Source organism: Bombus fervidus, chromosome 5 (assembly GCF_041682495.2).
Source record: "Bombus fervidus isolate BK054 chromosome 5, iyBomFerv1, whole genome shotgun sequence".
Taxonomy (NCBI): domain Eukaryota; kingdom Metazoa; phylum Arthropoda; class Insecta; order Hymenoptera; family Apidae; genus Bombus; species Bombus fervidus.
In genome coordinates, this window is record NC_091521.1 from 8308520 (window position 1) to 8334053 (window position 25534).

At 28.3% G+C, this 25534-nt stretch overlaps 3 protein-coding genes across 10 annotated transcripts; 1 reads left to right on the top strand and 2 right to left on the bottom strand.

The window, feature by feature from the left end:
• Nucleotides 1-508: 508 nt before the first annotated feature.
• On the bottom strand, nt 509-9263 carry Rab5 (RAS oncogene family member Rab5). 5 transcript variants are annotated; one of them, XM_072003726.1, is made up of 6 exons: nt 9164-9263; nt 4456-4624; nt 4190-4341; nt 3755-3971; nt 3331-3455; nt 509-1234 (listed from the first exon to the last, which is right to left on the bottom strand). In XM_072003726.1, the coding sequence occupies exons 2-5, from the start codon at nt 4616-4618 to the stop codon at nt 3343-3345; spliced, it is 645 nt and encodes a 214-aa protein (XP_071859827.1). In that variant the 5' UTR covers nt 4619-4624; nt 9164-9263; the 3' UTR covers nt 509-1234; nt 3331-3342. The 5 variants fall into 5 exon arrangements, with proteins under 5 accessions (XP_071859827.1, XP_071859826.1, XP_071859825.1 ...); XM_072003725.1 differs by having other exon boundaries at nt 9089-9220; XM_072003724.1 differs by lacking the exon at nt 9164-9263 and adding an exon at nt 8515-8655.
• On the top strand, nt 9015-16633 carry LOC139987445 (uncharacterized). Of its 3 annotated transcripts, none has more exons than XM_072003710.1 (11): nt 9015-9155; nt 10821-10927; nt 11119-11340; nt 11533-12029; nt 12106-12280; nt 12347-12682; nt 12762-12967; nt 13170-13416; nt 13501-13731; nt 13806-14057; nt 14141-16633. In XM_072003710.1, the coding sequence occupies exons 1-11, from the start codon at nt 9071-9073 to the stop codon at nt 14366-14368; spliced, it is 2586 nt and encodes an 861-aa protein (XP_071859811.1). In that variant the 5' UTR covers nt 9015-9070; the 3' UTR covers nt 14369-16633. The 3 variants fall into 3 exon arrangements, with proteins under 3 accessions (XP_071859811.1, XP_071859813.1, XP_071859812.1); XM_072003711.1 differs by lacking the exon at nt 9015-9155 and adding an exon at nt 10102-10663; XM_072003712.1 differs by lacking the exon at nt 10821-10927 and having other exon boundaries at nt 9019-9155; nt 11216-11340.
• Nucleotides 15335-21295, bottom strand: LOC139987451 (lipid storage droplets surface-binding protein 1-like). Of its 2 annotated transcripts, none has more exons than XM_072003721.1 (8): nt 21138-21295; nt 19379-19537; nt 18734-18919; nt 18456-18648; nt 17680-17849; nt 17196-17453; nt 16997-17095; nt 15335-16849 (listed from the first exon to the last, which is right to left on the bottom strand). In XM_072003721.1, exons 2-8 carry the CDS (start codon nt 19523-19525, stop codon nt 16712-16714), a joined length of 1191 nt encoding a protein of 396 aa, XP_071859822.1. In that variant the 5' UTR covers nt 19526-19537; nt 21138-21295; the 3' UTR covers nt 15335-16711. The 2 variants fall into 2 exon arrangements, with proteins under 2 accessions (XP_071859822.1, XP_071859823.1); XM_072003722.1 differs by lacking the exon at nt 21138-21295 and adding an exon at nt 20356-20428.
• Between the last annotated feature and the right edge of the window lie 4239 nt (nt 21296-25534).

Sequence of the window (25534 nt, forward strand, 5' to 3'; positions counted from 1 at the left end):
ACAAAGTGTATATTCGTGTAAATATAAATATTTCTTTATTCTGTTTAAAACTAAAAAATTTGAGAATGATTTTTACATAAATACCAGATTTTGTTTTGATTATCTAACATTCCAGTTTTAGAATTCAAATCCGTTTTTCTTTTTCTGTTTTTTTACATGATTGTACTTGATAATGTTTATTTAGACGAAATTTTGAAAATGATTTAAATTCAATAAAATGTGATTTGTATTGCTATTGGTAGTTAAAGTTTTATAATTTACAATGTGAATTATTTATTAAACTAATTCCTGCTTAACATGTAAAATTAAACATGAAGTATGAAAAAATATTATATAATATGAAATTTTAGAAAAACAGATAGATAACCTAATTAGATGAAGCAATTGCCTTTCAATTTACTATGGTTTCATACAAAATTAGCTCTATTCTATCGTAATTGCAGACTCATTTATATGATATTAATTAATTTTGGATGAAATGAAATGGTGAATTTGACGAAATCCTTAGTAATATTCACAAGTTTATTTTTTCTTGCGTAATCATTTATAATTTATCATGAATTATTGAATAAAATTAATATACAATACATTTCGGAGCAAGATTTTGTTATACATGTTTACAAACTAAGAAAGTAAATACATAGGTAATCATAGCAGCAGGAATGGCGTACTATCTTACAAGACGTTTCGCGTGCCAAAATTTCATCATACATTGTATGTTTTAAATGTATATTATTGTTACTAATATTAGTGTTATTATTATTATTATTTATCAATGTTACCATTAATATTATCATTATTACTTATTACCATTAACATTACTTATTACATAAATCATATTTATTATATATGATTTATATCGTAATTGTATTTATATATATATGTATATATATATGTAAGTGTATATATATATATATATATTTATTTTTTTTTATATTTATAACGAACACCGCCCATTACTACTAGAATTACAAATGGGAGCTTAATCTGTCTCTGTCTCTCTTTTCTTCTTTCTTTTTTTGACAGTTCTGATACTCAAAATAGATGATATATCGTTGAATGCAATGTGATACACGCATTTTTTCATTGATCACTCAGGAAAAATGTTCGTCCTGCACAGTTCACCTCCCATTCCAATATAGTGGTTTTTCTGATTGTTTTATATTCCACTCAAATATATATTCATTGCAGACACACTCATGGTGTATTTATATTTGTTGATTATGGTACAAATCTGTAAGCAAAAAGTAGAGTGTGTCTCCTACAGTAATTGATTAGATATATTAACAAAAATGCGTACTACATTTTTTTTTAATTATTATGTTACTTTTTACAGAAAAAAGTACATTATACCCTATTTGAGAAACATTATGAATAAATTCTATTAAAGTTTAATGACAATGTCAGTTTTAATTCAGTTTCAATTATGATTATAAAAGAATATTATAGATATAAAATGTGTTAGTTATTGTATCCTAGTTAAATTGTTAAATAATTGGTTATATACTACTACAATTGTCATTGCCAAAATATACTAATAAACATTATAAACTACAGAATACTTGGAACAAAAATGAAACAACATGTAAAACATGAAAAAATATTTATACAAATAATACTTTAATTATACATAACACAATACTACTTCCTTAAATTTCCTCTGAACTAAACACACATCTACGTTCATATAAACATTTATATAAAATAAATAAAAAATAAAATATGTTTTGTCCTTTAATTACTACTTTCTTTTTAACTTAATCACAACTATTTTATAAAGATATAATTATGATGAAGGAATGAAAAAATTGAAGAAATTGGCTAAGCAGTGATTTATATTGTTACATTAGAAGTAATAATGATAAAGTTTTGATAAAAATGAAAAGAAACAGTTTTTACAGGATTTTTGTATTATATTATATACTACTTAAATAAAGGTTATTTTTAAAGTACTTACAGTTGTATTGATTAAATTAATAAACTCAAGTTTTAAATAAGAAATTAACACTTTCTTTAATATCATTTTATGATTTACAGTAGCAAATCTTAATAAAATTGTAAATATATTACAAGGATATTTTTACTCTCTTGTATCTAACATTTAACAGTATAATTAATATTATAAATGTATGTTATTCGTGTTTTAATCAAATAATAAGTATAAAAACTAAATGAAATAAAAATAGTATGTAACATTTTTAAGCATACAATATATAATGTTACTTTTTAATAGAATCTTGTAGAATGTAACATATAATGTATAAAAAAAGAGAAATCTTCTAATTCTGATGTAGAATTTTAATTATGCATTATTTCCAATCAAGTGCAAATATATATATATATATATATATATATGTTTTACAACACGACAGATGATAAAATACAACAGGCTCATTAAAAGTATACAAATAAAAATGGGAAAAAATGCGAATTGAACTGCGCATTATTCACTGCAATAGTTGATCTACGAAGCTACGTAATATACAACGATATATTATGTAGAAATATACTTATATAAATATAATTTTTGTTCTAAAAGTACAGTGCATATTAAATGCCAAAATATTTATTTATAAATATTTATCTTAAAATTGTGCTAAAATGAATTTATAACAGACAAGAATCTTACTGCAATTATGAGGTTTAAAAAAGTCAGTTTTTATAGTTTCTAATATCATAAATGATTTTTTAACTATTAATAACTTATTTTCTGATGAAAATATAGAATTTATGAAATCTACTCATATTGTCTGTTATGTCTTAAAAATTCAACAGACTTATATACAAAAACAAACTTTTTAATGTAAAATATCAATTTTGTCCTCTATAATGATGATTATTTTAGATATTCAATGATTTAATATGAAAGAATATTATTATTATTAATATAATCCAAATTTTGATGTTTGCGTCCTTTTTACTTATTTAATAAATATTAAAAATGAAAGAAGTCAAAAGCACATGCAATAAAAATATTAAACATAACAAGAAATATACTACAGCAGTATCTACTCATGTCTCACAATACTAATACAAAATTTTGCATACAGTGCCCCATAAAATGTTTAAATTTTAACCTAATTAATATCAAATCATTTATATCATTGCAAGATAATCATTAGTGTCTATTCATTATATATCTTAGTATTATAAAAATATGTGGACATAGTATACTACAATATTATATCAAATGCTGGACTCATATCTGATGCACATATTAATTGTTTTGTGATTCTTTCAAGGATATTATATCTTTCACCATTGTTTATCACGAAGGTGTCAAATTGTAACTAATATAAAAGTGTATACCAATATATATTTGACACGTACAGATTTGGATAATCACTTGCAACAATTGCCAGTTGCTGCCTTTTGTCCTTCTGTCTCAACTAATCGGCGACCTTGACCACTTGTACTTGCATTTCCTGATTGTTCATTCTTTGGAAGTTTCTTAGCTGTAATGTAATAACATAAAACTTTATTTAACAAAAAGAAAAATACAAAATGAAATAGAATATTATTAGAGAAATATATTATACAAAGTAGATTAGTAAAATATTCTTAAATATAAAAAAAAACTTTTTATAAACATACAACAATAAATATTTTATATGATTATAGAGTATGTACATTCTATGTGTTATGATACCATATGTAATTTAATAAGCGGTATTATTTCAAATCCAGATGTTCTCTTTATGTAGGTTAGATAAATATAATAAAATTGTTCGTGTGTATAACAATACAATCTTACCAATTGCCAAAAATATATCATTAACATTCATTGCTGTTTTGGCTGAAGTTTCCATGAAAAGAAGGCCATTTTCATCTGCATAAGTTTGAGCTTCATCAAATTCTACAACTCTTTTATTTGAAAGATCGGCTTTATTTCCAGCTAGTGCTATAACTATACTTGGACTGGCTTGTCGTTGCAGTTCCTTCACCCACGTTTGAGCACGTACAAATGTGTCCTGTAGTTTTTTAAAGATAGATGTAAAGATTAAAAAATAATTTTCATAACAATTATCAAAAAAATAATGACTAAAGTCTTATTACTAATTTTATTAACACAAAACCCAGAACACAACTATTTTTTTACCATTTTCCTGAATAAATATTTACATTAAATATTGCACATAATTTTCAGTATACTTAAAATGTATATTGAATTTGATAGATCTTTACTCACTTGGTTTGTTATATCATATACAACAATGGCTGCCTGCGCACCACGATAATACATTGGTGCAAGACTATGATAACGTTCCTGCCCTGCTGTATCCCAAATTTCGAACTTTACAGTTGTATCATCCAGGCATACAGTTTGTGTTAAAAATGCAGCTAAAATCAATAAAATACTATTTATTTAGATACATATTGTATTAATTATAATTCATGTTATTTTCATATGACCGTTGCTGTAATTAACACTTATGGAGATATTGAAATCCATACCTCCAATAGTACTTTCTTGGTACTCATGGAACTGTCCTTTCACAAACCTCAAGACAAGACTTGATTTTCCCACAGCAGATTCTCCAAGTAACACCAGCTTAAACTGACATATCTTCCCTTGTGTTGAACCATTTGGCCTCTGGGCTGTACCCCGATTAGCCATGATCACCTATATTTAAAAAATTTATAAATATTTAGAACATATTACTCTTTTAGTGTAAAAATTATAAATTTTTTGCTGCTGTAAAGTTTATAGTGAATTAACATTTATAAGATACATTTAATACATTTGAAAATAACAAAAAATTGGATACGTTAATTTAGAAACAACTATAACATTAAACTTATGTTTCATTATTTTTAATATTCCTTCTTATAGCCTTTGTAAACAAACAATAACACAAATTTTCTATAAAATACTTAAATTTATTCAAAGCCTTGTTACTATCTCTAAAAATATTAAAAGCATAATTCTATATTTACAAAAAACTAACTATTTATTTCAGCATAAGACTTCAATTATTTTATACTTATTCAGTTATTATAAATGATAAAATTTTCTTTATAAATGAACAATACATTGTTAAAATAACTCCTAAATTGGCATTTAAACTATAATATTATTTTAATTATAAAATATAACATAGAATTATATAAATAACAATTATTGAAATTCTGAAATAATTGTTGATTTTTTACTTGTACCTAAACCTGTAAATCAGCAGATAAAAGTCTATTTATACTGAAAGTTCATATGTAATAGATAAGGCTTTCAGTTACATACTAAGTAATCAACATTTAACTAAATGTTTTAGCTTGAGCAATATAAACTGATAAATATACATAATAAATCATGATGTTTTTCTATAAACTCTAAAAGATTTTAATATAATGAGCAGAAAGCTATACAAGATGAATTTTTAATATGAGAATTATTAAATAAGTATTTAAGTAATTAGTATTTCAAATTTAGATTTTCAGAAAAACATATTTTAAAGAATATTATAGCATGTTAACATATTGATTAAAAGTAATATATTAAACTAAATTTTTCAATCAAGCGTCACAAATATCAAATAATAGATTTCTTCACAATAGTATAAACATTATACCTTCCCAACCTTGCAGCTTGACTAGTTTCTATTATTTCTACATAAAACAATATAAAATAATTCGAAAGGAATTTTTTTGTAATATTGTACAAATAACTAATATTATAAAATATAAAATTTGACCACATGTAAATAAACTCTCAAAAATTGTATTACATTCAGTTTGCAATAAAATTAAATACAACAAAATATTATATCTACAACTAAATGAGAGAGAAGAATTAATATGGATTATAAGGATGAGGCTCCGTTAAAACGCATTACATAAAAACTGATCAAAGAACGGACGCAAAAATTGGAATAACAAAAAAGGTGTATCCTTGCGTATTTAAGCGTATAAAGTGCAAATAAACAAATAATCAAGAACCAAGATACGAATTACATCGTGAATGTCTGCAAAAATATGGAACTTGAGCAAATTAGAAGACAGGAGAAAAGAATTAGATATTGACTTGCATAAATGCGTATGATAAAATTTGATTGTCTACTCTATTGCGATTATTTTCTGACACTTACAAGTGAAAAAAACACAGTAGGTATAAACTAACAAAAAATAATAACGTATGCGGTTTAACCCATTAAAGCAGGGGATTCTGTTAATTACATTATCCAATTAGTTTGCGAGGAGAGTCTTGTTGAATTGGACGAATCCGTTATTGGTTTGCGATAATGTTACAATTGATAAAACCAGACAGACTCTAAATGATAAACGCGTAGCCTGTTCTAACAAGGAATATACGAGTGAGAATTGGTAACACGATGACTAAACGCAGCAACTTCACGGCAATCACGGAATTCGCGTTACTCGCGGCGACGAAAAGGAAACAGGTCCGCATCGCGCGAGCCCGTCCGGGTACGGGCTGACAGGAAAAAAAACATTCCTAAGAGAGAGAACATACTAAATGAAAAAAACATACACGCACATATATACAGAGCTTACGCGTACTTAGAAACAAAATGAAGCTACGTCAAACCTTGCATACGTACGAACTCACCCCAAACTTATCTACGTAACCAACAGCTCATAACCTTCAGCGAAATAGTATTATCGAAAAATCACAAGAAACCGTTAAAGCGATGCATAGGGACTGCGAAAGAAAGAAAGAAACCGATAAGGACAGACAGAATACTGTGTACGCGCGCGCAAATTCTCTTTCTCTCTTCCTTATATACACATACATGCATACGTAGGTGTTCTTACATACGTTCTTTCTTTCTTCCACTTATTAATACTCTGTCTTCTTTCCTCTCATTTGCTTATTTGCTTAATCTGCGTTTCGTTCGTTCGCTTACTGATACGCTATCCCCACCCCCTTTCCCGCTATCTCTTTCTCATTCATTTACAGTGGAAGACAAAAGTATTCGTTTAGTAAGAATGCGAAAATAAAAAGTATTGTATTTGTAACAATATTAATTATATGATTGTAGATTACACAGATGTTTGTAGTAATAAACAGAAAATACAAACTTTGTAATTTGTAGAATGTTAATATTTGGAACAAAAGTACTTGCACTTTATAATTGATTATTATCAATATTACAATTGATATATTTTATTAATAACAGACTATAATTTACTTGGTATGTAATACATTAAATTTTTAAGAAGCCCTACTGATATTCTACTTTATTAGAATCTTTGTGAAATATTCTATTATACCGACATATAAGAATCAATGAGATTTAAGCCTGGTGATTGCTATGATGATGACTTCCAGTCCTAGTCCTATTGAAATTAAGATGTATTTCCAATCCCAACATTATTTGACCCATTTGGATAATAAATATTAGTTCTCTATTTCCTAATGGAACAATACCCCCGTCCTTATCACTATACTTTTTCCCTCATGCTTCATAGTTGATTGTACGTATCTTAAATCTATTTCAGTATCTGTTAATCATCGTACCTTCTCTCATTCGTCTGATTGAAATTTCTGGAAAATCAAAATACGATGCTTTTCAAACATCTACACTTAAATATTTTAAAAGAATTCCTGCAGACAAATGCCAACAAAGTTCAGCAGGATTAAGACCTATAGCAACAACTAGACTTAAATATATGATGGGAACTAGAAAGACAGATAAGAAAATACTATATTAAATTAAAACAATATTTTAAAAAGATGAGATATTAATAACTCTATAAAGTATTAATTATAATATATAATAATAATCACTTACAGCGTATAGATATTTTGTCCCAAACATTAGTATTATGCAAATTTATAATTTTTATAAGTTACTATTAAGTATTTTAGTTGACCTTTGTTTTTTATATTTGTTACTACTAACATTGGTGTATAATGTATCATATGTATGTCAATCAACAATACAGAAATACAGTACTTTTTTATTTTCACATTCCTATCGTACGAATACTTTTGTCCCTCACTGTATTCATTTACAATGTCTTTCTTTCACTCACTCTCACTCTATCTTTCTCTCTTGAACTCGTTCATTCATGTTAATTCTTTCTCTTTCCCTCGAGATAGCGAGGGAGGGAGGACAAGAGAAGCAAATAAAGGGTGTAAGCGATGCGCCACGATAGTTACAGTTCTGACTACTTGTCACCGCCCGTGAAACGTCAGCAAGATCTGAAATAATCGAGAGGAGCTAAAGCATATCCTATGAATTAAGAGAAAACGACAGAGAAGAAAGAATTCACAATCTAAAAGAAACCACATGTCCTAGGATACACACGTAAAATCTTGTCGATGTTCGTGCAATAGAATACACATTAAAAAGACGAATAACGTAGACACGGCATCAAGCATATTCTTTGCGTCTGTGATTGATATCACAATATCCCATAAACTAAACTGTTTCATTATGGGTTATATAAAAAAGAAAAAGTGAACATTAGAAAAAAATTAGAAAAAAATGTTTGAGGTAACAAGGAAAGGGACACCTGGCAACTGAATGAAAACTGAAATTTTCTATGGTTAACCTGCTAGCGTGAGGAAGCTCGCCGTCGAATAAGAATGCGGCACTAGCTCTTTAGACGGTCGATGAGCGCACAACACCGCGCGACGATGATTAATGTCAATTCACTGCCGCGCGTCAGATACGATCACTTGTCTTGAGTAAATCGGCCCACTAACCGAGCATAGATCGTGCAATCTATATAGAATGTGTACATTTATGACAGCTCCGGTTGGTACACACACACACACATACACACACACACACAGAGGGCAGATTACACGGCTCTATGAAGCTTGTTGATTTTTTTCACATTCCTCCTTATACGTTCGGAGAATTAAGATCTTTCGCCACTTTTCGGAAAAACAATAACTGTTCCAAATGGCACTTTTCTCGACAAGATGGATGGTACTGATGTCTCTGTAACCTAACAGAATGAAGATTAAAATCAAAGTTGATCGCACTGTAAAGAATCAAGGTCCAAATCACGCACACGATACACACAGTGCTGCAACACTTTCATTTACAACGTCAAATCCGAAAGTCACGATCACACGCAATAGTTTACCACCGATCAATCAATGAGTCAGTCAATTTACCCAGATATTCTACGTGAAATTATGAAGAAACGTCGAACAGATTTTAATCTGAGAGGATCCTTCAAGAGTAAGTACCTTTCTTCAATGTCGTTTTCTTTTTCCTCGAATCGGTAATGGCGCATTTCAATGAACATGGCAGGAGAACGGCGCCACTGTTGACCAATAAGATTACAGTTTCATTTTATAGTGTTCTTTATATATACAGAATTAGGTAAGAAAAACATTAATTTTCAATTTTAATAATTTATGTTCTCCTTAGAACTTTTAGTTTTATTATTATACATTTTTTAAAATATACGAGTATATACTCTTATTTCTAATATATTTCACTACAATTTATAACGTTGCAAATGTTTTCAAATCTAAGTAGGGATCTTTGTTATTAGTAAATTTTATATTTCTTTATATACATATAAGATATAACGTCAGGTATTAAATATAAATTATAACAATATAAAGTAAAATATCAGAATTTCATAACATTCCAAATTCACGCTTGGAATATTAAAGAGATTCGCAACTAATTCGTATAGTAGGCGTATCAAGGCGGATACTTAGCAACAATTTTCTTCTTCCATCCTTATTTTAAATTATTTTAGAATTTTTATTTTATATTTGATCCACACTAATGTGTAAAATACTGACTTATGCAATTACTAAATCTATAAAATTGAAAGAAGAAACTTATTACTAAAGATTCAATACAAAAAACAAAGTTATATATGTACGTATGTTTATTATTCTCTTTCGAATTAAAAAGGTTATATAATTCAGTCGTCGGAGAATAAAGTTAAATATTGTACGAAAAATGTACTAATATACATTGTAATATAATATTATTTTATCATTAAATTTATTTCATAAATCTCTGTAATTGATGTTAGTAATTTTTAATAATTGTAATTATTTTTTATAATTATTTCTTCAATAGAAGTTTATATAAATTACTATTAACATAAATATTTATCTTGAAATCACTATAGTAAATATTGTTAATTATTTTAGGCATTAGTAAAAAAATATAAACTTATTTCATCATTTTTAAATTGCAAAATGAAAAATGAATTACAATAATTATGAAATACGTAACAAATTTGTTTTAATTATATTTATTATCCAGTATCAAATAATTTTTACATATGAAATAAAAAAAAAAAATGAAAATTTTACATAAAACCATAGTTGCCGTCCTGAAAGTAAAAATGGCAACAATGCAAGAGCCCGGCTTCCATATATCTAACCACAGCCGACTCTAGAGTCAGCTCTGTTTCTCTAACTAAAAATAGGTTTCCTGATGCGATGTTGCCACGTTTTTCAGCAGTTCTAGTACCTACTAGAGTCGGCTGTGATAAAACTATTAGCTGCACTGATTGACTTTAATTCAATTGGTTAATTTCAAACGTAATATTTAGAAATGGCCGCCAAATACCGGTTTTCTCCAAAACGATATTTATTATTTCCAACTTTATAAGTGTGTCTATATATGTTAAAAGAACGCGTGTGTTTTATATTTTTGGAATGTACAAATAAGAATCATTTATTGTACATGCCCACATGTATACATAATTATATTTCGTAAGAGATTTTACTGAAAAAACCATACTATTCAATCGTAGTATTTGTAATTTACATATAAAAATTTATCAGATTTATTAACTTTAATGTTATTAAAATTAAAATCTAGAAGGTTTACTAATATTCGAAATTTTATAATTACTTATATCTTAATTAGACATAATGGACAAATACCAACACATAAGAACATTCATATCAGCGGTTTTAGAATATACTAAACATCCAAGTGAAACAACCGCTTCAATTTTACAACGAAATCTTGGGGTAATTATATATTATTTTATTGTTTTTAATACATTGAAAATGAATAGCGATTATAATCTTACATAATATTTATGAATGACTTATATGAATACTTGATATGATTTTGCAAAAGCTAAAACAAACTCTAATAAATATGTTAGTATTCTGTTCAATATATAAAATCCTTCATAATAAAAATTTATGTTTAAAAGGTGATAAGTACATCATTGGATTTAAGCATTTTTGACCCTGGAACTAACATAGCAGCAGAGTTCTATGTTAGTTTGCATGAGCTGATGAATTCTTTAGCTTCCAGAACTACTTTGATTTGGAGTGCTGTGGATGTTTTACAAAATGCTTGTCGCAATGCTGCTGCAAGACAAGCTCTCATCCATACATTTAAATTTGCACCTATACTGGCAAGATTATTGGAAGTATGTATATTTGTATATTTTAAAGATCACAAAAATATAGCATTAGAATATGATTTAAAAAATATAGAGATACATTTATTTTTATTACATTTAAGGTTCATATTTTGCTTCCTATAATAAAATTTTTGAATTTAATAACTGGAAATATAAAAATAAGTAATAATTTAATGCTTCTGTATAATAACTTCATAGGCAAATTTAACAAGCGAAAAGAGAATACGAGTATTAAAACTACTACAAGAATTGACATATGGAATAAAAATTTATTGGCAAGAAGCTCATTTACCATATCTGGTATCAGTATTAACACAATGGGTGACACAATCTAGGGAAGAAAACATTATTGCACTTTCCTTAGGTGTACTAGTAAATCTCTGTTACAAAAATCTTCCAGCTGTATATATATTAATAAGAACGATTGATACAAAAGCATTCATACGAACCTTATTAAAAATACAACATTATAGTGTTAATACCAAAGTACAATGCTGTAAGCTTTTGATTATATTAGAACATACAAATACAAATATTTCGGAAAAATCTATTTGGGATTTTGCTGATGTCACATTCAGCAGTTTTATTACAGCAATGAAACAAAAAGATGTTCTGTTACTGAGACACATCATAGATTTCTTTGACTATGTTGGACAAAATGAATATTCCCATGCTGTGTTGTTAACATATCCACAGTTAGTTACTTTATAATTTTCAGTGTAATTTTGATATTTGGTATAAAAATTACCTCATTTTTATTGTCTTAATTAGTTATGGCCGAGGTGTGGAAAATATATTGGCCACATTAGAAGATAATGCAGATCCAGAATGTGTTGCTCTCATGATGGAATTTTTGTCATTTCTAGTAAAATTAAAATTATCTGCTTTGGTGTCTTTATATCCTTTATGTGTAAAAACTGCAATGACTTGGGTTCCTGTAGAACAGGTATGTCTTCTATATATTTAAATATGAATAATGGGTAACAGGTTATAATAATCTTTTCAAAATTAGGTGTGTTCCAGAGCATTAACTTTAATAAGAGTTACAGTAATTGATGCACGACGTACTAAATCGTCATCTGAAGTGCTGGCAGAATTAGATGCTTCAGTTTTAATGCTTATAATAAATTCAGAAAATGACGAAATTCAAGGAAAATGTGAATTAACATTAGAAACAGAAACGAAATTAGCAGAATTAATGCAATTATTTCAAGAAATGGTTAAAACATCTACACTCAGAACAAAAGTAATGCAGTCCTTGAATGAACAAATGATACGAAAATTATTAAGTCCAATGTTAGATTCTGAAACATGTGCAGCTGATAATTGGCCAGGGAATTTTATTCAAGTATTGTATTCTTGTTCCTTAAAAAATATAACTCTTGTTTTTTTATAGACATTTTTGATAATGACATTTTCTATTTTAGAATCCTACTACAAATTTATGTATTCATGCATTAGCTTTGACTGCTGATTTAGCTGCTGATAATTCGCAATGGTTAACTTTATATTCTGAGTTACTTAGAAAGAAACAAATTCAAATGACAATGGCAAATGCATTGTTCACTGGTGATACAGACATTAAACAAAAGGTTCTACAATTGACATCCACCATGGGATTTCCTCAAGAATGGTAGGTTTCATCTTAATGTTCTTTAGTTGTTTAACAAAGTACAAAGATTTTAACAGATCTTGTTATTCAAATAAAACATTACTGTATTTTCACTACTAAAATTGAATACTTTAGCAACAAGTTATTTTAATTTTTATTGATGACAACTCTAGACAAATTCACTATCAGATGCAAATTGTATCCCATGTTTTTGTGTGACAAGTGTTTCCGCGGTGGCGCTTTGTATGAAGCAACTGGAGCCTTTGATATTGGTACAAAGTACTCATGGTATGGTAACAAATATTGGAAGTAAAATGTCCGTAAATGCAAGTAGTGAAATGGTTCCACTGTTTTCTTTCGTGCAAGAAGAACGGCTTGATGCATTTTTAGCAAAATTGGAAAGAACTTATGAGTCAAATCAAATCAATGATATTACCACATCAGCAGTAATGGAATTGTACGAATACAAGGTATATGTTTCTTTTTAAATACATCTTAACGTAAGCACAAAATGCTTATTATATTTACTATATCTTATATTCGTATTATAAAAGTTAGCAGCTATGAGACATGCAGAACGGGCTATGCAATCTAGTTTAGAAGCAGCAAACAATCATGGAACCAGTTTGCAACATAGGCTGGCACAAGTAGTAGCAGAATCAAGTCGTTTACATCAAATGTTGTTTGACACACAGCAATGCTTAGAAGAAGTGAAGTCTACATTGACTGTAAAGCTTGCTGAAGCAGAAGAACAGAATAAAAAAGTAGTAGCTATTAAAACACAGGTTAGTACTTTTCATAGTGAATCTATTAAATAAGAATTTAAATCAAAACTAAAATATATAAATCATATTTATAGGAAATCGAAGGTTTAGAAAAGATAGTAACGGAAAAGACTGCTAACATTGATCATCTAAATATAGTACTCGTGCAACATAAGCATGAATTAGAAAGTACTTTAAATAGAATTGAAACATTAACTAAAAGAATAAAAGAGTTAGAAATTGAATGTGTGACTGCAGATGCAAAAACCAAGGAAATGTCTAATAAGAATCACGAACTTAGTAAACTACTTCTTAAAAGGCAGGATCAGTTAAATAAAAAGGATCAGGTACGTTTACATAGACTCTATTGTTATAATAGAATTGTTAATGTATGTATAATATATAATATATAATATATAATATTAAATAGGTAATAGAATTAAAAATTGCGGAAATTCAGTCTAATCAAAAAGATATATCTGCACTCAAACAAGAAACTCAACAATTATCAGAATTAGTACATACATATGAAAAGAGCATTGCTGAAAAAGAGGAAATAATTAAGAAGATGAAAGCAGAATTGATGGATTTAAGTCGGATGCGTGACATGATTTTCGAACTTACTGCCAAAAAAAAGGAAGACCTAAACACAAGCTAATATTATATTTTTGTTGCAAAATTTATTTTCAAATTATCAAAACAATTTGATAGTAATTTTTAAAGAAATATTTCTTATTGATACTATTTTCTTATATTTTTAATATAAGTAATAGAAAAATAAATTTCCTTAATTTCTAAAACATTTATCAAACATCTTAAAATATTGTGTTCTATTTTTGTCGTATTTATAGACACTAAATACGCCTTATTTTAGAGAAGGAAGTCTACTAGCAAATTTTATCTGCTTTCTGACGTTCGAATCTTTTAAACAAAAAGTAGCATATGGTTGAAAAGCTGTTCCCCACTTTTCTTTGTGGTCTATACTGTGATGTAAAATGGTAGTTTTCCAAATTTAGCAATTATATAGTTTGTTAGTAGTGAAAGTTGAAGAAAATAGAAAAAGTGGGGAAGTGTGATTGTATATGTAGTTGTTCTTTGAACAAAATTATCTGCACTGTTTACAACGATAATACTTCATCTATTTATTGCTACAATTCTACCGGTACAAGGTACACTTTTATCTTTATCATTCGCAACATAATTAATGCTTTTCGTATTAAAAGAATAGAGATTACATATTTTATACATGTAATATTTTATTGAAACAAAATATATACCTCGAAAATAGTTGAAAATGCAAAAGAAAGTGTTTCGAAAATATGCAATCGGAAAAGATTTTACCGCATTTACTTTCATTTCGTTTAAGAAAAAAGTTCAGCGAACTATTGGAAAACCAGTGTCACTTGCATTGGTATATTATAAGTAATTAAAAACTTCTCAATAATTTTTTGCGGAGGTATTGCTCATATTTCGACATCTATTAAATGGTAGCTTGTGTTAGTACATAGATGTGTATTGTTTTAAAATCTTATTGTATATGAATAATTTATATAATATTTTTTCGACAATAGAAGGAAATAGCATTCTTAAAAAGGATTCGTTAAGAATTCAAATGAAAGATTAATTAATTTCATTTATTTTGATGTTTATTTTAATGTCAGAGCTACATAGAATAATATATAATGAGTAATTAGCATTAATTCTAATTTAATATGTGCTAGTTCTACTTACGTATACATGTATATTTTTATATATTATCCCTCAATAACAATATATTATACCCAATTTATATTCACCATTTTTCTGTATTTTAGATAAAGCATTTATCGCATTATATCTATTTTAAAATCAATGAATTGAAGACATAAAAATTTATTCCTATACAACTGAAATACTGATATTATTTTCAATATTTTAAATTGAACATGGATAAGAATATAAGCTATACTTGCAGAATGAATAATATTCTTGCAAAAACAAATATATATAAGTAGAAAGATTAAATATTATAACATTATAGCAGAGTAATAATAATGATTAAAGAGATATAGATTACAGTTTATCTTGAACAATTGAAAATAAAGCAAGAGGGGAGGGGGAGAGATTCTGTTACTTCACAATTTAAATCGTAATATTCTGTCGCTAAAAAGTGAAATTTTTAATTCAATTGTTTCTCTGTGTATGTGTGCGTGTGCGTACCTTATCAGTTAGTTAAAACACATTAATGTACTAGTTACAAACTCTAGTTTCATTAGCTTTGATAACAGAAGCGATAATTAGGTCCAAAGTAATATTAATGCTTTAAAAAAATTACTTATCTAAATTCGCTTACTTATTTGCAACGTACTATTCTTTATTATTTTTCTAACTGTTGTGACATTTGTTTGAATAATTTAAAAATTGAAATTTATTAAATTATATCATTCAATGAAATAAAATGTAAGAGGCATATTAAGATAATTATGTACGCATAAACTAATGAAAGATATCTGCATTGGATTAAACATAAACACAACTTATATATATTATATTCAATATGTGTAGTACAATCATAACGAGACATCAATAACAAGCTTCTTAAAGATATATACGGACAAGAATGTATAATCTACTTCGAGTCAACAAAACAAATAGACCATCTTTTAATGGCATTGTAATGACTGTGAAGTTATCATAATATTTATTTTTGCACTTTCTTGTTTCTAGACATTATAGTTTATGTATTAAAAGTAAATTCAAGAATTGAAAACTAGGAATGACACGGATACACTGTGTCTTCGATATAAGAGAAATATTCATTAATTGCTTAATGTGAGTGTGGGAGTATAATATGTTCGAAAACTATATTATAATATTTCGGTGGATATTGTTTATCTGTGAAATTTCAATGAGGAATTTTCCTGATACATAGTTATCAACTATGTTTCTATTCTATTTCAACTATGAAATAAATGCTATCATAGACGGAACTTACGCAAAATAACTTATAACCACAGTTTTGTTACTCGATAGTATCGATACCATTTACGGGAGGTTTTGAAGACATCGACATGTAGTTGTTGTGGTTTTGTTGATGACTCTTTGCATGTGTTACTTTGGAAACACATGGGCGACCAGCTAGAAAAGTTGCGAACTGCTCCTGTAATAGTAGCATCAGTTGCTTGATAATAATTTTTGCATTGATATTAGTTGATGACATAGGTACATCATAATTAATAAAAATGTATAATAAATGTGGTTCGTGGTTAAACATTATTAGAGTGAACATTATTTGAATTCTACATACCAATAAATGATTTATAGATGAATTGAGCCTTTGTATAGCCAAATTAATGGCTGAAATTTGTTCTTTTGCTGCACCCCTTTTACCGATTATTGGCATCATCTTCAGAACAGAAAGAGGCCGAATAAACATAGATAAACGAAGGAACCGTAGTAATGAATATTTTAAGAATTGAATGATGTACAAATTTATTGACAATTACTCTGAAAGTAGCATCCGCAACTACGAGCAATTGATGCGACACTCCAATGAGAAGTCTACCAAGATTGCGCGGAGTTCTAGCTGCTAACGCTGTTGTCCCATTCACCAGATGAACAATGCGACGCGCAGATTCACGTGTTAAAAGAACCAATAACTGTTCTAGAGTAGTTGGTCGAGCTTGGTTTTCTGGTTCAGGCAAACTTAATGTTCCCCAAAGTTCTTTTGCTTTTTTAAACGCTAGTTTTGGGTCCGTTGCTAACTGTAACATATCAACTTTATCGTTCGCACAACAGAGCAAGTATATAATTGGAAAATGATCAATGATGCAAAGTATAGTTTCTTTATTCAGTAAATAATATTAATAGATAATACAAATAAATAATACTTACTCAAGGCTTCCTTCTCCTTTCTTTTTACTTTTGCTAATTTTTATTTATTATTTGTATTGTTTATTACGTATATCAGCCGAAAGAAGTGTTACTTACCAATTCTACAATATACAAAAGTATATGAATGCATTCCGTTCCTTGTTCCTTAAGCGCTCGAGCTTCTGCTAATGTGCGACGCGTTAGCCGTTTTTGTAATTTCCTAGATAGCCTGGCACCATGTTTGATAGTTCGTGTGGTCTTACTCACAGGTTCAGATGGAGAGGAATCTAAAAAATAATTTTCGTTGACAGCGATTTAACTTAATCGATTATTTGTTCGCTCGATACGGTACTTGACGTATCAGTTAACACTGAAACTCTAGAACCGATGATTAAAGTATACAATCGATACCAAAGAAATAAAGATGAAAAATACACGAAAAGGTATATAATGCAAGGGAAAATCACTAATTTAATTATTTGAACACTGCGTGTCACGATTAATTCGAATAATCAATATTTAATATATATTTAGAAGTTTAATTTGATATTAATTGAACATGATTTCATTTGTTATACATACAGTGACAACAAAAAGTATTTGCACATACCTTTATTTTCCAAATGAAGCGTGTCTTTACCAGATTCTATACACTTCATTTTCATAGTACAAAATTTTTGTAGTCATATGAAATTACTGTTAAGTGATATAAAATTTAATATACTTAGATTTAATTAGTTAATACGTAAATACTATAATAAATACAATGATGTACTAATACTTTTTGTATCCACTGTATATATAAAGTGTAAAAGATTACTTTCTTAAGTTGCTATTAGAATATTTAAAATATGGTCTAAACTACTATCAGCAATTTAAAACGAATAATTTACCATGGTCTACTGTATCGGTAGAATCAGCAGGCAAGTAACGATCAACATATTTATCTGCGACAGTTAAAGCTCCATCTAATCTGTCTACCGCTGCGTTCGCGGCTTGGCTTCCTATCAGTTTCACGCTTCCGGCACGCATTAGAACAGGCCTCACGATTTTGTTGCTCACATATTCTCGTGCATTGCAGTATATCTTTGTAATATAAAATACACATTGATTTCATTCTTTAGAGCAATGAAATCTTAAATAACTAACATTTAACTTTAACTGTACTTACAAGATGCGGAGGAAGATGCACGGCTGGTACTCTCTGTTCAACGATATCGATACCTTTACAGAGCAATTGATCGATCGTCGTAATAGGCCCATTTAATACGGAAATCGCAGGTTTCGCTGACGCTGTTGCAATTGCAAGTGATTGTTCAGCAGTACATAAACTCCAGCTCATCAATGAATTTGAACGCTGAAATTAATAATATCATATTTGTCCCTTGATTTTGATTTTTTTGTGAGGATATGACGATTACTAAGCTAGATAAATGGAAGATTAAGTAGAATAAGATTAATGTTTAAAGATGTGGTTGACATTTAAGTTAATACGAATATAAAGAATACAAACTTATTAAAAAATTGTTTTATTGGTGCATACACGTGCACTTATCTTAATCAGTCGTTTAAAATTTCTAACTAAAAAATCATTGAGAAATATTTAAATTCTTGCATTAAAGCAATATTTTCATTTTCAATTTATATACTTTCATACTTCACTATTATAAAGATAACAGTTTGCTCACGCTATTTTATTTCTGGATACAATGTACATATTTAAAGTTTTCACTTTCACAACAAATGAAAAAGTGAAGGAGGAGAGAAAGTGAAGCGATTCGTGAAACTGTCAGATTATTAAAACAGTTTTGCTTACCTTTAGTCTATCGTAGACATTACCAGCGATATGTATACTGTTTTCTACAATAGGAAGGTTGGAGATTCTAACAACTGATTCGAAACGCGGCAAATCGGAGTGCCGTTTGTTTTCGGAATATCGAGTTTTCGGGTTTGTTCGCGCCATTTGAGATAGTTGCTGTAATTAAGTCAAAATTATTATCTTAATTTTTAGTACAAAAAATACTAATACCTACATGTATACACAAGTGCCAATTTCAAGCTTTCTGTTATTTATGTATGTTTTCGTATATTATGTTTTAATTATATTTTATATCATATTATACTTTTCTATTCCGAATGATAGTTTTCAGTTTAAAAATTTATTCCTTTTCTATATTTTTCATAAATCTCTAGTAACGTAAATAATCTATACATACAATGTAGAACTAACAACGACATGGTAACATTTCATTTTTACTTTTAGTAATATTCTTGACGTCAGTCGTCTTACAATAAAAGAAGACGAATATTGTTGGTATTGTTTATAATAAATGTGTGATAACTTTTGATAGATACACATACAAGTGCAAACAAGAGTATAAAACGATTGTATGCATATAACGTGCCTAATGTATGAATTATAATAAAGGAAGTTAATGATTAGAAAAGTCTGATCAGTCACATTACGTCATTGAATAATATTTCTACAGCTTTGCAAAATTTTTAAATACACGATATAACCAGTGCTGTATACTAATCGAGAGAAACCAGTTGTAGCAATTGATAAGAAAGGTCACATTATAATGTACCTCGTGGTTAATGTCGAGGCTGTACTTTCTCTTCAAGTATGTCTATAACTTAGATTTATTTATAGAGATCTGTTACCTACATCTTTAAGTCATATACTTAAATAATAAATACAAATATAAATAATATAAGTTGTCTCACTTCCAAAACTAAGAACGCCAATTTTATGTCGATAGAACGGTGTACGCAAGTTTGTTTCAAACTTACTATAAAACCATACAATTATACTATAGGTTCACGTTAAACACCGCTCGATACCCTTATTCTTATCGCGCTTATCAAAACCACAACGCAACTTTGTCGATTAATTCGAACTAATCCTAATTCGAACAGTATCTCGTATTTATATGTACGATGTATATGAAATATATACATGAGAGAGAGAGAGAGAGAGAGAGAGAGAGAGAGAGAGAGAGAGAGAGAGAGAGAGAGAGAGAGAGAGAAAGAGAGAGAGACAGAGAGAGAGAGAGAGAGAAAGAGACAGAGAGAGAGAGAGAGAAAGAAGTAGTAGTAGAAGAAAGCGCCATCAGGTTCAATATGTATATAAGCGCGGAAGAAACGAATTTGAGGAATAATCGTTCGAAAGTAATTGGAATAAATATTTTCAGATCTATTACAAAATATATTATAACGTTGTTAGAAAATATTTTTATAATAACAAGTTCAATAAACTTCAATATATACCTAAAGTATTGCCGTATCTAATATAGTTATATAGAGAATATATAGAGAATACAGATATCGAATTTCATAATCTAAATCTATATATAAAGATAGGAATTAACTATCCAATTTCTTATATAACGCAACAAATTTAATACGCATACAATATTTTGCTTCGTTAAACGTAGATTCCATTAATCTTTAAAATAGAACTTTACCAGAGAGACAGAGATTAATGAATTTTACGGTAAACGCCAGGTATAGTGACCGAATCACACGAGGATGATCGAATTGCATTTAAATCTATATTAAAATTTGAAAATTACCTCAGGGTGCGAAAAGACAAATGGACCGATAGTAAAGCGAAGACTTGATCACGATGAAATTATATAACGGAACTTAGCAGGGTGTAAAAACAGATGGAATGACAGAGTCGGTGTTTCGCGAAAGAACACGCCACTGACTGCACGTCGGAGTCTGCGAAATGGTATCTCATCGGTTTGACCTATGACACGCCGATTATACAGCCACGGCGACCATCATGCCTCATGAATCCATTTTTTTCTCAGCTCTTGCTTTACACTTATAATCTAATAATACCCAATAAAAGTTCTGTATAAAGATCATGAAAAGAGAATGAAGGTTAATCCTGATTTGTCCGCTCATTCACGTTCAGCACAATTTTTTGCTCAAACACGAGGGGTAATGCGTGTTAGACTATTCAAGGTTAGGTTTACTATAAAGCGTATTCTTTTTATATACATAATTATATGTGTAATTGGAGTAAAAATTGAGTTAATTAATGTTTATAGTTTGCAGCGAATTTTAGTATCAGGCGATTTTAAGGGAATCTGATTTCTATATCTGTCACGATTATTAATTTTCACAGGTAAATATTTCAATGAAATACAGTGTTTCGTAACTTAAAAATTTAATAAATCGATGATAGAAATTTCTAATGGAAGATAATAATATAGATGGAAATTTCAAACTGAATATTTTCAGAATTCACTGAAAAAGTTAAAGTTCTTACTGTGCAAAAATAATCAGCAACTGTTTATAAAAAGATATCTAACAATTTTTTAATTCGGAAAATGTTAGATGACGCAATGATTTAATTCATTAATGTTGAACAGTCAATTTCGTGGAGATACAAATTGTCTCAGTAATTAGAAAGAAAAGAAAAGATACTTAATTCTAAAACGAAAGTTACTATTATAGAACACAGTAAGATGAACATCGTCCTAAATAATTGGAGGAGCATTTTTAAAAATCATCATAACCATCATCGTAACCATTTACAATTTGTTATAAGTAATGGTAAATAAATATTTTAATCTGAAATTATAAATATATAATGTAGTACGTATTTAGAAATTAAATTATTTGGGAAATAGTGTAATTCCTAAATATTTGTAACATTAGAATTATTTCAATTATTTCAATGTAAAACATATATAACGTGTTACGCATGCAGAAAATTATACATTTAAAAATACGTAACGCCAGACATAAGCGATACGATAAAGAAGAAAGTAGTTGCGACATGGTAGTAGTCGAAGGGCAGTGTATCTACTTATAGTAATAGGTATAGAAAATTTATAGTGGAAAAGGAGACTACGTGGAAAACTTTAAATTATCGCCGGCAGACGTTCTTAATTGCTATACAAAGTCCATCGCATCAAACGACTATTTGCGTGTATGGAATGGTATAGTAATCAGTTGAATATGTGTGAACAAAAATACATCTTATTTTTTATTTGACACGTATTTTGAAGGAAGACATCACGTATCATACTTTCCTATATTTAATATTACATTAAAATTCAATTTAGATAACGAGAATTCAAATTTGTATTTCTGAATTTCAGAAAAAAGTTAAGTAATATCAATGTAATGTAATGAGACGATTTAGAATTTATCTTTGGTATTTTTCTGGTGTCATTATACAATTATACCATTTAGTAAAATTTAATTCTTTCTAAGTTCATTTGACAGATTGTTATGTCTTTGTAACAGGAACAAAGATCAATTCGTGATATTAAGGTGTAGAAAAATCATATTTCTGATAACCTTTGTACTACAGGATATCTATTGGAAAATATTTAGTCAATGATCAAGTTCAGGAAAAACTATTTGAGTTATTTGGATTGAATAGTCATTTTAAGAATGGCATGGATTTTTCGAGGATTAAGAAATAACACACCTCTCTATATTAAAGACGGGAAATACTAGGCGAATTTTATCTTATTGTTTCGAAAGAAATATTGATTTTTGAAATTTGTTGCTGGAAAACAAACTATCTATTTTTAGAAAGTCAAAGGTTTAAAGGTTGATTGGTTTATTTACTAAGAGTTGGTTTATTTATTATTTACCAAAGAGATATGGTATCTATCGTTAAAAAAAGGATTTCAACAAAATCCATTTCGTGTAAACCGAAACAAGACTAGCTAAAACACTCCAAAGAAAAAGTTTATTTGTAAAACTGTTATAATATTAATGTATGTTAAATAAGTTTGAATACAAAGTTTCTCAATTTATAAACCTAGTATGTAGAAAATTAGACACAATCACACTGCAATTAAGTGTGTTCTTAGTTCATCAATCCCAATTTAATGACATAGATAACAAGTAATAAGGAGAGAAATGAATTATTGAGCCCACTAATGCAATAATTGCATCACATGGTAAATGGTTATTATGTACACGCACGATTACACGTGTACATCATTCTCTTCTATATCGCTAATTTATTTCATATGGTTTAGAAGATTTAAATTTAAATATTCTCAGTTCAATAAAATGAAACTCAATATCCATATTATAGGAATAGTATAATAGCACAAGTCCATTTTCTACAAATAATCTTCTTCTTAATATATACAATTAGTAGAATCATCACTTAAAATTAAGTTGAACATAGTTATTAGGAATATAATCATAATTGTTATTAGAGTTAGAAAATTGTTTCATTTCTTCTGGACAATGCGTGTTACTGTAAAATTATATAAGAATAATTAAAATCATGCTTTAAAATTATTAAAGATATCCAAATGAAATGAGAATTTTTAAAGAATTTTTCAAACTTTGTAATACTCCATTGTATATGTTTTGTATTTGTTTTTGTTTATTTGTATTTGTTTTGTATATGTTTTACATATACATTTAGTATTACATGTATGTATATGCATACTGAAAACAATACAATAAGAATCCGATCAAGTGTAGCATATGCAACGAAGTGCAATAAAATAAACGATATCTATATTTAGTTGAAATTATCGCGGCTCCTCGTGTGATTTAATAATTGTTTTAGAGGATAGTCGCTGAGTATATTATCAACAATTAATTTTTTTATTTATCGCTATTACAAGATTATTATTATTGTCATAAAATGATTTCTCACTGTTCGTTTCTTTTATTAGTTTCTTAACACGAAGTAAATGATAAGTGGAGTGCGATTCTAATTTATGTTCAATATAAACATTCTGCAATTGATCTTATTACTTTCAACTGCGATGTATATCAAGATTTATTTTTGGTTTCTATGCAAACATTATCATACAATACATATAGTAACTTATTAGAATAGTTTACATTAAATAATAATTCTTTAGGAAATGCTGTTTCTCTACGAGCGTTGTTTAAAGCCATACGACTCAGCATAATGGGAATTTTATAATAGTCATGGTCATGACTAACTTTTAAATAATACGTAAATGATGATGCAAACAATTCCTGGAATACGGAAAACATTATGCCGTAGGAATTATTCAATGTTCGAAGAAGGTAGCGAAGATAAAAATATTTAAAGAATACAATCGTGTTGATGTTGGTATATTATATTTGTCAGTATTAATAATTGTCATAAAAATAGAAATTATAATATATCATATATTATATTGTAAGATATTAGTAATATAATATGGTATAATAAAATATGAGATTAAATTGCTAGTTTCCGGCAGGTTCATTGATATTTTGATTACTTAGACTTAGATACTTCGTCAGCCGGATCATTGACTAAATACAAAATAGACCTGTGTTTAAAATTTTGCGTCTCGCATTCTAAAACACCGACCTCGAAATGTATCAGAACGTTTCTTATTGAGCGTTCATATGATCAATACTATTGTCGATATTTAGGGTTTTCAAAATTGTATTGGCAATGTATCTATATTGGTCATCGGAGGTCTAGACAGTCTCTTATGTATGGTAATGTTGAGAATTTTGAATATTGAGAATATTGACATTAATGTTCATCATCTGAACGTTCCTTTATGTTTTCTGTGATTTGCTACGGCGAATATAGGAATTACATTCAATTTAATCATCGAAAGCGATAAAAATGAATTTGATATCTACGGAACATCGCGATCTGTACTACCGAGCGTTGAGGGGTTTATCCACAAACGTCTGTGATTTATCATAGAGGTTACTCGTCTGTGGCTTTATCTGTAATTTAGTTAATGATAAAAAAGATCACGAATAACCATATGTAAGTATGTAGGAATTTGAAGCATTATCTATTGATGGTAACAAATTTCTTACTTGCTTACGGACTAAAAATTGAAACCTGTTGATTTTATTTTAAAATAATGATTAATTTAATTAAAAATATTATCGTAAATGTGATATTTTTTAATACGTGCAGTCAAAGCTTCGAACAGGAAATCAAGAAAACGAAAGACAAGATTTATTGATCCCGTTATGGGAGAAGAAA

Bases quoted from the DNA above. Each gene is read 5' to 3' on its own strand.
- LOC139987445 (XM_072003710.1), top strand. From the start codon at position 9,071: ATGAGTCAGTCAATTTACCCAGATATTCTACGTGAAATTATGAAGAAA. The intron at 12,968-13,169 runs GTAGGTTTCATC...TTGTGTGACAAG, and splicing joins ATGGGATTTCCTCAAGAATG to TGTTTCCGCGGTGGCGCTTT. The intron at 14,058-14,140 runs GTACGTTTACAT...AATATTAAATAG, and splicing joins AGTTAAATAAAAAGGATCAG to GTAATAGAATTAAAAATTGC.
- LOC139987451 (XM_072003721.1), bottom strand. From the start codon at position 19,525: ATGGCGCGAACAAACCCGAAAACTCGATATTCCGAAAACAAACGGCAC. The intron at 18,920-19,378 runs GTAAGCAAAACT...TATTAATTTCAG, and splicing joins ATGTCTACGATAGACTAAAG to CGTTCAAATTCATTGATGAG. The intron at 17,850-18,455 runs GTAAATTATTCG...ATTATTTTTTAG, and splicing joins TACCGATACAGTAGACCATG to ATTCCTCTCCATCTGAACCT.
- Rab5 (XM_072003726.1), bottom strand. From the start codon at position 4,618: ATGGCTAATCGGGGTACAGCCCAGAGGCCAAATGGTTCAACACAAGGG. The intron at 4,342-4,455 runs GTATGGATTTCA...TATTGATTTTAG, and splicing joins CCAAGAAAGTACTATTGGAG to CTGCATTTTTAACACAAACT. The intron at 3,456-3,754 runs GTAAGATTGTAT...ATTACATTACAG, and splicing joins TGATATATTTTTGGCAATTG to CTAAGAAACTTCCAAAGAAT.